At 35.0% G+C, this 15,574-nt stretch overlaps 1 protein-coding gene across 3 annotated transcripts in view; it reads right to left on the bottom strand.

Moving 5' to 3' along the window:
• The window catches only part of csnk1g2a (casein kinase 1, gamma 2a), a 35,880-nt gene extending 21,805 nt beyond the window's left edge, over positions 1–14,075 (bottom strand). For 2 of the 3 annotated variants that reach the window (XM_087239463.1, XM_087239464.1), the window contains exons 1-2: positions 13,960–14,075; positions 5,231–5,935 (exon numbers count right to left, since the gene is read on the bottom strand). In XM_087239463.1, the coding sequence (XP_087095589.1) occupies positions 5,231–5,470 (240 nt within the window). In that variant the 5' untranslated portion in view covers positions 5,471–5,935; positions 13,960–14,075. 3 annotated transcript variants of the gene reach the window in all.
• Positions 14,076–15,574: the final 1,499 nt, after the last annotated feature.

The raw sequence follows: 15,574 nt of genomic DNA, 5'->3' as shown, positions 1-15,574 counted from the left end.
ACCGGTGGGCAAATTTGGCAAGAATGCCAGGGTTAAACCCCTACTCTTTTCGAAGGACATCCTGGGATTTTTCACAACCACAGAAAGTTTGGACCTCGATTTAACGTCTCATCCAAAAGACGGCGCTCACTGAGCAGTATAGAGTCCTCTTTACTGTACTGGGGCGTTAGGAGGACCCACAGACTGCAGGTTGAGCGCCCCTACTAGCCTCACTAACACTACCTCCAGCAGAATCCTAGCTTTCCCATGTGGTCTCCCCATCCAGGTGCTGACCGGGCTTCAGTGGGCGACCATGTGAGAGTTGCAGAGAGCTAGCTGCTGGTATGCATGAGAAGTTCAGCCCGTGGTGTGTGGGCATCACAACTGAGGTTAATACTAGGTACCATGTAACCACTTATCAACATTGATCTATAAGCATTAACGCCCACTGTGTAGATTTTTACTTGATAAAATGCACACATCATGGTAAACACAAATGAATTCATCTAAAAGAAGTGACTTCTTTCATTAATATTCTTCTCAGCATGGATGATTTAGGTTAGGGCTATCTTCAAGTGATCAATACTGGTTGGTCCATTTAGTTGAAAGCTGGTTTTTACATAAATAATGTAAGTGAGAGAATGTTGTGCGTGCAGTTTCAGTTAAGTGCAGGATCCAGGGTTGAGTCATCTGTGGCACCAGCAGCTCTGAGCATGCGGAGGAAAGCGCTACCAAGCAGGAGGCAGAATGAAAGAGCCAAATAAATATATAATTAAGTGCAAACAAACAGATTGCATAAAGCCCACAGGATGTATCAGATACTCAGCAGTAGAGACAAGAGTACAACAGGTTTTCTCTTCCAGCAAGTAACTCCAAAATAAGCTAACGCTGATAGTCTCTCTACAGGTAACTGGGTGAGTCTTTATGAAGCATATGATATATATATATATATATATATATATATATATATATATATATATATATATATATATATATATATATATATATATATATATATATATATATATATATATATAATGTTTTATATAAATTTATATATAAATAAAATGCACATTAAAATGAAAAATCCATGCCAAGAGGAGTGTAAGACATGATAATGACAAAATGGTAAACGCAAATGAATTTATCTAAAAGAAGTGTGGTTGGTTTTTGTTAAGGAATTTGAAGTTTTCCTACTTCTTAGTAGGGTTGTTGCGATACCATTAATTCATCTTACGATACTATATCAACTGAAGTTTCACAATACCAAATAGTATTGCGATACTGTAATTCATAACTCAAATTATAAAGAAAATGGTTAGAAATTATATATTTTACATGTTCAAAACACTAACTCCTCTTTGAAGGTAATAATTATTTTTGGTGTCATGTATATTCAATTCACTTCAAGTTTATTTATATAGCGTCCTTTAGAATAAGGATTGTTTCAAAGCAGCTTTACAATAGCTGCACATTACTGCATTACTATCAAAAAAGTTGAAGAGTTATGAAGAGTTGAAAACAACCCCAACCAAACTAAAATACTCACATGGAGGAAAAACTTTTCATTTATTTTGCAGTTTGCACAGTCACAAACCAGAATAAAAGCAGGTATTCTTCTAAACAACAGACTAAGCACCATTAACACACTATGAGACCTGCCAATCATACAACAATTATGTACATATATATATATATATATATATATATATATATATATATATATATATATATATATATATATATATATATATATATATATATATATAAATTCTGCAAAAATTTATATTGGTAGATCACAATTACCAATAAAAATAAAAATTGGAAGTACAATCGGTGCATTTCTAATCATAACATTACACTTTCGTCAGTGTTTTTGATCAAGTAAATTAAGTCTTTGTATGAATAAGAAACGTCTTTAAAAAACATTGCAAAATATATATTATTATATTATATATATTATTATATATATAATATATTATTATATAACAAAAATTTACCAAATACTTATACATTTATTAGAAAAGAAAGAGAAATGCAGTGTACATAAAAAAACAACTTTGTATGGAATAAAGTAAATGGCTATCAATTTATATTCTAGTATTTAACATATTGTTTTACTTGGTCTGTTTTATAATAACTGAAATTATTCGGCATGATTACCCTGCCAATACTTTAGGATAGACACACACAACAACATAACTGGAGTGATGTTAAGCTGATTTCTTTACTAGCAACAATCCTAGGTGTTGTCCAGATTATTTTGGTGATTCTAAAGGTTATATTTGACTATTTTCCTGTGGTGTGAAGTGTGTGAAAGAGTGACTTAATCCGTCAGGAAGAATGTCTGAGGCGCTCTGATCACAAAAGGTACTGAAATACTTAATATAATTTAGCGGGAAATTAACCTTTATAAAATTTCACTACCGATTGATACCCAACTTTTGACAACATGCGAGCCAGACATTACCATATGATACAAAACAACACATATAATCCAAATAACAACTTAGCTGTACGTTCCTGAAAATAATTAGAATGTAGTCAAGTAGTCAAAGAGAACAAAATCGTCACTTGCTGATTAACTGCCACCAAATATTTGCTGTGGTAGAAGAAGCAGCGGGAATATTTTCTTTATTTAATAAATGACTTGCAGCTCAGAAAACAGTATGCCAACATGCAATTAACACGTGGTGGCGTTTGAAGGTGTCAGACATGGAGCATAGACGCCCTTGACCATTTTTGAGGTAATTAATAATTCAATAACACTAAGACTTTTACTTTGTGAGCATTTAAAACTTATTTGCATTTTGGCTTTCCATCAACCGTTTTTTATGTGCAAAAACGCGGACAAAACGCGCATAAAAATAGGTGGATGGAAACGTTGCTTGTGATGTACAATTTGGTTCAAACAAAAAATATGTAAGACTCTTGTCACCAGTACAAGTAATTACATTGTAATAGCAAACACACACACACACACTACAGGCAGCAGTGAAAGTGGACAACAGTGATTTGAGGACTAAAATGACCATAAATGTCCATTTCTTGAAAATGTCGCTATTCACATGTAAACAAGAAAACAATGACATTATGCATGTGCATGTTTAGGAAGGTTTAGATTAAAGTGCACATAAACATACAACAATGACAGAGCACATGGATTTACTTTAAACAACCTAAGCTAAGATCTTACACACACAGCAACTTTTATGTATTAACCAGTGCTCAACCACGTCATCACTTTCTTACAGGTACTGTAAACTAACAAGGTGACGGCACCAAATACTGGCCTGCCATACATAATACAGCACTTTTGCAAATGCGTGTCGCAAAAACAAATTGAAAACATTCTTGTGTAGAAGTGATTGATTGTTTGTTTGAGTTTTACATCATGCCAGCTTCTATGGCCTTTTTTATGGTGAGAAAAAGTATACTAGAGACAAAGATTATATTAAGAATATATTATTATTTTTTTTACTAAAAATGTTTATTTGGTAGGGATGCTCAGATCAGGATTTTTGCAGCCGATACAGAGTACCAATTTCTTGCCATGGTGATCAGCCGTTACAGAGTACCAATTCTGATGCTTTAAGCTTTACAATGCCGTACCGACCAGTAGGGCTGTGCAATTAATCGAAAAATTGATTTCGGCTTCTAACGATTTTAAAAAAGCATTAATCAAGATGAAACGATTATTGCATCATATACCACCCCCTTTCCAATTGTACACATTTGTTGCTCTGCAAAGCTCAGTTTCATGTGAACATTACTAAAAGCATGTACTGTAATGTAATGTTTGCAGCACGGGATGCGCTTTATTCATTGATGTACATTCAAATCATTCATGTTTTAAAAGCGCAAGAGAGAGCACATGCTGCTGCTGTTGTGTGTGCGCGCTCTCAGCCTCAAAGACGAGAAAAGCACACTCATCTAGAGTCATCCTAATGTGAGCGCTTTAATGGTTAAATAGGTGTCAAAATGCGGTGTTTAGTGATTATTTAAATTAACCCTCCTTTGTTTAATAAACAAAAGAGTTGAGAATCAAAAGACATGTGAAAGAAAAACCAGAACGGGACTGCTCTTAAAGTGACAGCACGCAATATACCTGCTGCCTACTGTTTTAATCATTAATCAAACAACAAAAGGACAAAATGAAGGACTTTTGCAACTAGATTTAAAGTTTTTTTTTTCTTACAATGAAGATGCTTAAAGCACAGTTTGTTTCATATATTTAATCTATTGTATTTATTTCACTCTTCCTACTTACAGTGAGGAAAATAACTAAGTATATATGCAGTTGATTATTAGCCCTCATAAATTATTAGCAACCCGTTTCCCTCCATTTTTTGTTTAATGGAATTCATTTTTTTCAACCCATTTCTAAATATAATAGTTTTAATAACTCGGGTCTAATAACTGATTTCTTTTATCCTTGCTATGATGACAGCACATAATATTTTACTAGATATTTTTCAAAATACAAGCATTTATATTAAAGTTCGATTCAAAGGCTTAATTAGGGTAATTAGGCAAGTCATTGTATAACAGTAGCTTCTTCTGCAGACAATCAAAAAATATATAGCCAAAGGGGGCTTATAATATTGACCTTAAAATAGATTTTGAAATATCTAAAACTGCTTTTAGGCTTGCCAAAATAAAAGGAAAAAACATTATAGGAAACACTGAAAAATTCCTTGCTCTGCAAAACATTAATTCAGGAAATATTTATAAAAAATAAAAAATAAAAATCACAGGAGGGTGAATCATTTTGACTTCAACTGATAATCATTTTGAATAATCTTGATTACAACTATGATCAAAATAATCATGATTATGATTTTTCCCATAATCGAGCAGCCCTACCGACCAGTACCGTAACGTATTGAACATGTAGCGCTGCTGATGAGTGCACACGTGTCTTCCTCTGCTCGCTAACCCGTTAACAAACACCTGCGATCGGTTCATGAGATCGGCAAGTACCGATCGAGTCATAAAATGTGATTATTGGCCGATACCGATTTCCAGCCGATCGATTGGAGCATCCCTAGTATTTGGTTTAACACCGTTTAAAAATTGCTTTAACAAAAACGCAGTGAATAAGATAAATTCCTCACAGAATTAAAACCGTTGCAATCTGATAAAGTATGCTTCAACAGTTAAAGTGTTGTGAGATGCGAAACCTTTAAAACAGTTTTGGACACATTGTTGTTGTGTAAATGAAAAGCCCTATTTTCTGTGAGGCACTTACCAGTTTAATGGCCACATATTCATTAGTGTAAAGATTCTTCCCGAGTCGAAGCTCGCCGAAGTTCCCGCAGCCAATCTTCTTTCCCACCCGAAAATTCGGGCCAACCATAAGCACTCCAGTGTTGTTCCCGGAGCCTCGGCTGCCCCCATGCCCTGTCCTGCTCCCGCCAGTCTTAGACATTCTCTTTCCGTCCTCCGCTTCTCCTTTTCCTCCTCCTCCTCCTCTCTTATCAAAATCCATAAGCTTGTGATACCCCGGCCTCTCCACGATTACTCCACTGCCATAAAATCACAGAGCCACCAAAACAACTAGCAACAGGGGTATGGGGAATGGGATGGAGGAGAGGAATTTAGAGAAAGAGAGAATGGAGGGAATGGCTTATCCACAATATGGCTCTACACATGAACGGCTTTTATTGATGGTGGAATCCAAGGGTGATGTGATTTAGGATGAGGACATCATATGGAAATCTTCCTTAAATCCAACCGCAGAGGAGCTCGTTCTTTGGGAGATGGACACATGCGCACAACTCTAGCTGGCGAAAGTGAGGTGCTGTCCAGCGTCGGTTTCCATCCTTTGCACCCCCTCCAGGTGGTTCTGCAGAGATTTGTCAGGCATTCCCTGTGTCCATGGATGAACACACAGCATATCAAACTTGCCGTTGAGAGGAAACTGCCGGCACATCAGAAGTACATCTTACGATATCTGGGGCAGAGGAAAGGCACAATTAGCACTAAATAGATTGCAAGAAGGTACACAGAGAACTCCACTCTCTTGGCACCTGTTCCACTATGGTGATGAGAGAGTGACTGCACATTTATGTGAAATTTCTGGTATTTATTCACCTTTATGTCTTTTTTAAACATGCCTCACAGCAAGAAGGTTGCTGGTTCGAGTACCGGCTGGGCCAGTTGGCATTTCTGTGTGGAGTTTGCATGTTCTCCCCATGTTTGTGTGGGGTTTCCCCCACAGCCTAAAGACATGTGGTAAAGGTAAATTGGGTAAGTTAAATTGTCCCTAGTGTATGTGTGTGAATAAAAGTGTATGGGTGTTTCCCAGAGATGGGTTGCAGCTGGAAGGGCATCCGTGGAGTAAAACATATGCTAAATAAGTTGGCGGTTCATTCTGGCAACCCCTGATTAGTAAAGGGAATAAGCCGGAAAGAAAATGAATGAATGAATGAATGAATGAATGAATAAATGAATGAATGAATGTTGGTCATTAAATAGTGTCGCTGATTCCTGACTTGTCTAGTGTTTGACAAATCATCTCTTTTTTGTTACACACCATCACTGACAGATTTCTTTATCGGTATCAGCCCTGATAACTTCCAAAACCAAAAGATTTTTATTGATTATTATTACAGTAATGAATAAAGCAGCATGCAGTATTATATTTTGTGCAATGCTACATAAAAACACATACATGTAGAATCCATTTGATATCTGATATCCATACCAACACACCCACATATTTATAATTATATAAATTGAATTAATTTGGCCGGCAGTGCTAAAAAGCAAATAAACAGAGGGAAATGATAATTTGCTACACAGGCCAAACCTGTAAATATGTGGTAAAATCTTACCTTTTTAATTATTTAGAATTTTGAGCAGAAGGCACTGGAGAAAAAGATTACCACAGGTCTTAAGAAGAAATCTTTTTTTGTAAATATTAGACTGACACTGTTTTAATTTACTATAATCTTCTATGTTAAGCTACTTTGACACAAATCAACATTGTAAAAGCATTATATAAATAAAATTGAATTGAGTTGAAAAAGCATAAAATATATTTATAAAAGGAAATGAAGGTGAAACATTACATTTTTCACCAAAATGTATGGTGTCTGCAATAATTTATTTCATTTGTTAATTTATTAAATTTCCTTCTGCCTAGTCTCTATTCCTGAGGTCACCACAGCGGAATGAACTGCCAAATATTCCAGCACGTTTTACATAGCTGATGCTCTTCCAGCCACAGCTTAGTTATGGGAAACACCCATACATACTCATTCACATACACACTCACACACTACAGCCAATTTAGTTTACTCAATTCACCTGTAGCGAATGTCTTTGGACTGTGGGGGAAACCAGAGCACCCAGAGGAAACCCATGCGAACACAGGGAGAACATGCAAACTCTACACTGAAATTACAATAACTGGCCCTGCCGAGACTCGAACCAGCAACATTCTTGCTGTGAGGCAAACTGAGCCAGCATGCCGCCCACAATAATTTAATCACAAAAAAATGTAAAAGACAAAAATATATTAATGATTTTGACTTAACCATCTAAAGATACCTCAAATATTTTAATCAACGTTCTAAATTAAATGCATGATGTGTTCCTGTATTATTAAACTACAAATTACGAAAATTAATGTGGTGTATATAATCTTGATTGATACACAATGAGCAACAGTTTGTTTTCCACTAATAATGAGTCAAGCCACTATCCAACTTATTCTCGTGGTTTTAATCTCTGCCATCACATCATTCAGGAATCAGAAGGCAGCTAAAGCCAAAAATCTGGCATTTGTGATCATGAAAATTACACGAAAATAAAGACAGAACAGAGCAGAAAATGGACAACCGAAATAAACTCTAAAGCATTTACACTCACACACATCAGAATATAACTGCATATCTTCTCTGCATCTTGAATTTAACAGATTAACAAACCTGACATTGTGTACTGTGCTTGTTTGCTCTTTTTTTTCTTTTCTCTTCAGTAAGTTGCTGTGAATAAGACCATTTGATGAATTCATAAATCAACACTTTTGTGGTAAGATGATGATGAATAACCACAATTATACCACACCAAGCACAAATCATATTCATACTCAATTTAAAGACTTCAAATAAAGACAGCTCTGCATTATCATTGTCTCCATGAAAAGCACAATTTAGAGTCGGAAGGTTTAAGGGACACGAAACCAGAGACCATCTCCCTACAGGAAATGTTATCTAGCGTTTCTGACTTCCAGCTCTAAAAATACATCCCTCAGGAGCTTGAGATGAAGCCTGAGGTCGTGTGAAGACGAGCAAGAGTCATCCTGGACCCAGTGTCTCAGTTATGTTGTGAGCAGACTCAGAGGGAGGCACCTAGCCAGATGTTACAAATGATGCCTTCCATGGGCTGGTTATTTAACAGAGAACAATGCTTTGAGAAAAATACATAAGTAGGAAATTTACTGTTTCTTAAAAAATAAATTAATAAACTAATTTAAACAATAAAGATAAAACTGGGCTGCCACATTTTTTTTTTATAGGAGAACAATACTAAATAAATTCTAAAACGTTAGTTAGTAGTATCACTGATAAACAAACAGACAGTACAACATAAAAGGAATAGTTTAAGCTGAATTTAAATTGCTCTTAATTTACTCACTCTCAAGCTATTGAAGATGCAGGTAACAATTTTTTGACAGTTTTATGGGAAGTTTTATCGGCAATAAAAAAAATATATATACATATATATACAGGCAATACAAAATTAACATATGTGGCTCTTGACAAAACCACCGCTTCAAAAGACTTTTATAAAACATCTCAAGCTCAATAGAGAGTTTGCCTTTGCAGATCTGCTTGTTAAGTGTGACGTCACATAAAGCAACTTCCAGGTCCAAGACCTCTATCAAACTGTATATGGAGACTCATCAAATTGTAATAATTAAGATTTACAAAGCGCTGTTATACTTTTGAACATCAAAATTGCAATATACATGTCCATGCCTAATATCTGAATGTGATTTTGGTATAATTTTTGATGCAGCAACTCTAGAGACTAATGTGTACACTATGATTTGATATAAAATTCTCTTTTATGTATGAGATGACTAAAAAGTGGTCATAAATGAATATTTTCTCAATTTAAATGAGTAGCGGCTTGGACCTGGAAACAGTATTCCATACGTCACAGATACATCAGGACTTAACAAACATAGAAAGCTCATGCCCCAGAAAGGTTTTGAATTAATCATTATAATGTTGTAAATAATGTTCAGTTTCTTGCACAGACCTTCTGGTTCACAACAAAAGACCTCAATGTATCTTCAGTAGCCATAGACTTTTAATTTGTTTACCCTGTATTTACCATTGACTTTAATTAGAATCACCAAGAACTGCAGTTTTAGCTATAACGTGCTGTACTGTTCTAGTGATAAAAAAAACAACAACTTTGATGACCTGAGGGTAAGGAAGTAATTGGCAAACTTGACAAACAATCCCTTTAAAAAAAAAAGCATAAAGCAGAAATATATGTCCACGTGTAATGACAAGCACATATTAATTGGTTATGATGTATAACTATCCAACAACAACAACAACAAAAGAATTCTGTGATCCATTGGCTGTGATTCAATTAGCGTCAACAAATAGAACTTAACGTCATCATGATTAGGCATGGGACGAAAACCAAGGTTTCAAGGTTTACCGCGATTTAGAAATGTCAAGGTTTTAAAAACGGTACATTTTTATATACCGTTCTAATAATATGTTTTTTAAATGATTTTTATGACTATTTTACCAAGTTTTTTTAGGGCAACAGCATTGAGGTACCCTCCACACTACTGATTAGCCCATGATTGATGAAACATTTAAAATACAAATCTCTTATACACGAACATCCAAGCCAGCTATAGGCCTGAAAAGTGCAGTGGCCAAAAGACATCCAAATATACCTTTTCAATTTGTGAAGAAATCTATTTTTGAAACTAATGAAGTAAGAGGTAGTCAATGATTTATTTTAATTATTTACCCTGACATGTTTCCTGTTACAAACTATTTTAAATGTCTATCTTAAAATAAATATATTTTGGTCAATGAGGGAAAAAGTTGGCGTTTTTTACCCAGATATTTAAAAAGAGTAGTAATCACAATACTGTGATTTTTTTAATCCAATGTTATCATACTGTCAGAACTGTATACCAGCAATGCCTACAGTGGTTGAGAGAGCTTAACGTGGTGCAATTGAAGAAAACGTGTGCAATTACAAAAAAACAGCAAATTAAGAAACAATCTTCATCTGTTTGACAGCACACATGCTGCAAATTCTCAAGTAAAAAAAACGTATTTCATTTCTCACAACACAAACATTAATAAAACTCCCTGCATTGCACACAAAGCAAAAACAACAGAACACAACAGAAATGTTATAAGTGGACCCAAAAATCATGACAGACGCTGCTGTGCTGAGCCCTTAATGGTCAGTAAAGCTGTGAAGTTTATTTATTTTAATAACCTGATTCCGTGTCTTTAGTATTTATTAAATTTATTTATTAAAACCATAAGCTAAACTGCCGGGTCCGTCATCGCTTTTTAAAATAACCTTATATGCAACAGCATACACAATAGTGCCACACAATATATCGTTTCAGCATCGATATCGCAATGCGTGTATGCGCAATGGTCACATCTGCAGTTGATATTTTACAGGAGCCACAGTTCAAAACATACACAATTTGTGGAGTCATTGCAAAGTTTATCCATACATTTATCTGCATGTGTTTAAAGGCACTGTGAGTATTACAAGGCACCTTAAAAATTTAGGCACAAGTAATTATGTTTTTAACTTTAATAAAGATTTATTATATTTATATGTATTAGAATAAGTATTGAGCCAGTATAAGTTTGTGACAGTATGATAACCTTGGATATTAATAGCACGCTTTTACGTATCAAGGTATTGTGATTACAGCTATAAAATAAGTTCTTTTTAAATGTTTTGTTAAAAAACAACATCTGTCACCATTGAACACAATATACAGCATTTCATATTATATATTTTTTCTATTCACAATTCACATTTATAATATTTTCAAACAGTAAACATGTCAGCCTAAATAATCAAAAATAAATAATTTATTTTGCTTCATTAAAAAAACGTATTTCTTTACAACACATAAAAATTACTTTAAAAACGTTACATACTGTATACCTTAGGAACTTTATAACAAGCGTTTTAAAACCTTGACTTTTTCAAACCACGGTAAACCTTGAAACCAGTTATTGTCCCATGCCTACAATAGATACACTATCCGCTTGTTAAGTAATGACGTGTTTGTGACGCATGTAATACTGTTTCCGGGTCCAAGCCGCCATTCACTTGAGTGGAGAAATCATTCGTTTATGAACACTTTTTATTCCTATCACACATTAAAGTAAATTTTACATAAAGTCATAGTGTACACAACAATCTCTGGGCTTGCTGCATAACAAATACCAACATTTTAACAATTTATAAAACAATGAATCACTTTCTGGCCATCGGATATTAGGCATAGACATATATATTGCGATCGTGACTTTCGAAGGTATTAAATCGCTTTGTAAACGTTTATTATTACCATTTCATAAATCTCCCCATTCAGTTGAATAGAGCGCTTGGACCCGGAAGCCGCTCCGCGTGACATAACACTTAACAAGCGGATAGTGTTACTCTACATTTGATTATTCAGTTTGTGCCTGGATACTGCTAGACTCTAAGAAAAATTAATTTGTATCTTTGCGCAACTGCATTTATTAATGCTTGCTATTAGGGCTTGATATTAACACCCGCCAAATGCGGGAAGATTTCAGCGGCGGCGGGTAAGACAGACACTCCCACTAGCCACTTTGGATGGTCGAATATGCATGCAAAGACAATCTTAAAATTGAGAAACAACACGGCTGACAAAAATAATTGCGTTAGATGAAGGCAATAGAAAGCAGGTGAATGCCAAATAATCCCTTGTGCTAACAGCTGAGGTGATGTGCAAGACTGTTTAAAACGCATGCGCACTCCCATTTTCTTGCGTGAAGCAACCGTGTCTAGAAACAATACTGAAACAAAACTGTCCTTTCAAATAGACTAGACAAAAAGTGATGAACATGAACCCACAGTCTTACTGCTTTTTAAGAGCTCCAGATTTGTCTTTTTGTAAGCAGCACCGGTTGTTTTTGTTTTAACCATTCTTTGAACAGATTATTTATGGGTCTAACGTTAACCATGTGTGTGTGATCATCCTTTCATTAAAACACAGTATGTTTTTACCTGCTTTCTTTTGCGTTAATATGATTTATTTATCATTTTTTTACAATAACATTGCTTTAATGAGAGATTAACTCCCCATTTGTGTAGTTAACTGATGATCTGGGACCTTTAGCCAGGACCGACTACTGTGCATTTGTTTTGTTAAATAAAAAAAAAATATATATATATATATATATATATATAATATACAGCCATATTTTGCTTGTTTTGACATTTAACATTTGTGGATAAGAAACAATTAATAGTTTAAGTTTGGTGTGGTCAGATATAAATTTAATAAACCCTTTATTTTGAGCTCTGAAAAGTCATGTGAAATAAAAACTAATTGTAACACTATGAAACCATGACCCACTTGCTTATAATTATTGAGCTCATACACAACACACAGAACGTGAAATGAATGAGGCATGTGGATTGTGGCATGTGGAATTTTAGCTTTTCAAAGTCACATTTATGTGTATAAAATATATTTTCCCAACAATAAAATTGTGGCTAGTGAAAATGGCGAGTGGCTGGTAATGTTGAAAAACTACTAGCCACAGTGGCTGGTGATCAAAAGACTTAATGTCAAGCCCTGCTTGTGATTAGTTTATTATATTTTAGGCAGATACAAAATCATCAAATAACACAACTATGACTTAAAAAAACAGACCCACTGATTTATTATAGAGAAAAGTATGCTCGATATTGTAATATGTATCGCAGGAAAACAAAACATTGCAATGTCAGTTGTTTGTATACCGTGCAGCCCTGGTACACATAATATCATAAAGCCATAGACACTACATTTACTTGCACTCTAATGCTTACAGCATTCATTCCGTCTGCTCAACAAGGTAGCAGTATTTGAAACAATGATTCAACGTTGTAAAATCTATAAAGTTAGCCCTCCAGCTAAGTCTATAATCCATCGTCTCATATCGGATCAGGCCTGATGATCAACATGCATCGACAACAAAACTGTTTCACATAGCCAACAAATGTGATATTAGGCCTGTGTACTCACTGGCCCTCCCTCTGCATTCAGCAGCTGTCCTTATTTATATATAAGCGATTATTAATACGCTCGAAAAATTAAAACGTGCAACATGTTTATATGTTCAAATATATATCTTAAGGGCTAACAAGCTGAAAATAAACATGACGAACGTGCCTGCTGGCCTCATGAAGCTCGACATCAAAGTCTGAGAAAGAAACTTGGGTTACAGATAAAACTCCGAACATATTTCGGTACACCGTGTTCCTTTTGTAGGACCAAATTATACGAACTTTAAGACATCAATAGAGAGATGTTGGTGTGAATCTTCGAGAACTAAAAGGCTAATGTTGTCAGTTAGCCAGTGAGTTGCCAACTAAGCAGCAAATGAGTGAAGCCACAGCTAGCGCGCTAACTAATGTTAGCCCAAACAAGCTAACGATCTGTGGCCTGCGCTCCAGCGAGCTAACGAGTTACTAAATCCACATAACAACACCAGCGCGGTTATCGACACAAAACACAGCTCGTTTTCATCTACAACAACCTTATACATTCGTCAAAGCTATATTTGTTGTCAAGCATATGTATTTTGTTGCCAACCATCAACCGGGCAACTCCTTAATCCCGAACAGTCGAAATTGTTGTTAATTAAGTACACGGAATATTGCGTAAATAGCTCAGGCAGGTTAACATATCAACAGATTAGACACTTTTACCTAGATCTCTGTGGTATTAGTCGATGACAGTCCCCATTTGGTCGGTTTTAATGCTCATTCCTTGAAGCCATTATCATTTTTTCTCCCTCTTCGCTGATGTCTCTTTAAGCCTCTCCGTGCAGCTCTCGCGTTTCCTCCGCTGCCGCCGATCACATCGCTGCCTCTAAGTTGTGAAATTTGCGTAGTTGTGTTTGGAGAATATGGGGTCATAAAATTCCGCGCTCTTCGGAAAAAAATAATGCGCAGTTTCATTCAACGTAAAACTACGTGAGAAATTGAACCGGATGACGTAGAAACTGGTGTCTTCGGTATCTACGAGCTTGTAATAATAGTTAATCTAATTTAGGAGTAAAATATAAACATTGGGTATATATTAATAGGCAATTTGACATGATGGCAATTTACTCCAGAGTAAAATACTGGAGTATTTCTAAAGATCTAGGCTTACTTTTTCTTAAATATTTTCTTAAATGGCAAAACAGCTATATGCGTTTGAAAAAGCATTTTATTGTAGTTTTCTTATCAACAAAAATCATGTACAGCGACATATTCCTAGTGTGTATATACACTTTAAAAAGTTGATGTTGGCTTTTTGTTCAAACTACTTTTATAAAATAAGTTGAAACTATTCTTGGGTTTCTTGGGACAACTTAATGGTTTTATGTCCAATCCACCTAAATGGGCAAAAATTAAAAAGTCAACTTAATTTCTTCATGTTGTTCCAACACAAATTGATTTTGTGGGACCCAGCATTTTTTATTGTATGGACATATAAATGTGTCAGTTAAATTATAGTTATAGAAATATACGTCACATTTCTATAGATGATTGCTGTATAATTATTACATAGGAACCATCTGCAGGCAAGCCCAATATTATAATGTTTTTATTAAAAACAGGAAAAGCACATCGCAAGAGGGCTATTTTTTCTACTTTACTCTTTTTAGTTATTTGTCTGACACTTGCCAGTTGAAACGTAAGTTTTTTGTTGTTGTTGTTGAATGTTGTTAATATTAAAATATATTTGGACCTAAAGGATAAATATAAGGCGTTCATATTCACTTAAAACATCCATATTAAAAATATTTAACTCTATTTGGGTCAAAATATGCGATGACCTCATCACATGTTATGAACTATGGTGACTTGTTTTGATAATCCCAACTCGACATTGTAGTTTCTGTGATTTCAATATTGCAGATTTACACATTGTGATTGAAACTATAAAGTTTGCAGCACTAATTCCATCCCTTTATTATGCCGTGACTGTTGCTCAGTGAAGTGATTGGTGGTCTTTGAAAGGTGAGTTGTTTTTCATTTATTTAAGTATCGTGATTACATGACATAATAACACATCCAGCAGTGGTCTTAATAGTTTTAGGTCTCCTTGAAACATTTCCGTTGTGTTACGTGGATATTTGCAAATGTTGTGACCAATTTGTGACCAGTTTCTTCAGTTGTTTGTGTTGTGGGAATTTGCAACATATGTGCTGTGAAATTGATGATGATTGTTTCTTTTAAATTGCTGTGGTTTTTGTAATTGCATGAGCTTTTTTAAATTGCTGCCCGTTAAGCTCTCTTACGCACCGTATTCTTCTTCTCAATGTCAGTATAT

Source organism: Danio rerio, chromosome 2, assembly GCF_052040795.2.
Source record: "Danio rerio strain M-AB ecotype USA chromosome 2, GRCz13ab, whole genome shotgun sequence".
Lineage (NCBI taxonomy): Eukaryota > Metazoa > Chordata > Actinopteri > Cypriniformes > Danionidae > Danio > Danio rerio.
Note: the sequence above shows the minus strand (reverse complement) of the source record. Positions and strands in the feature narration are given on the sequence as shown.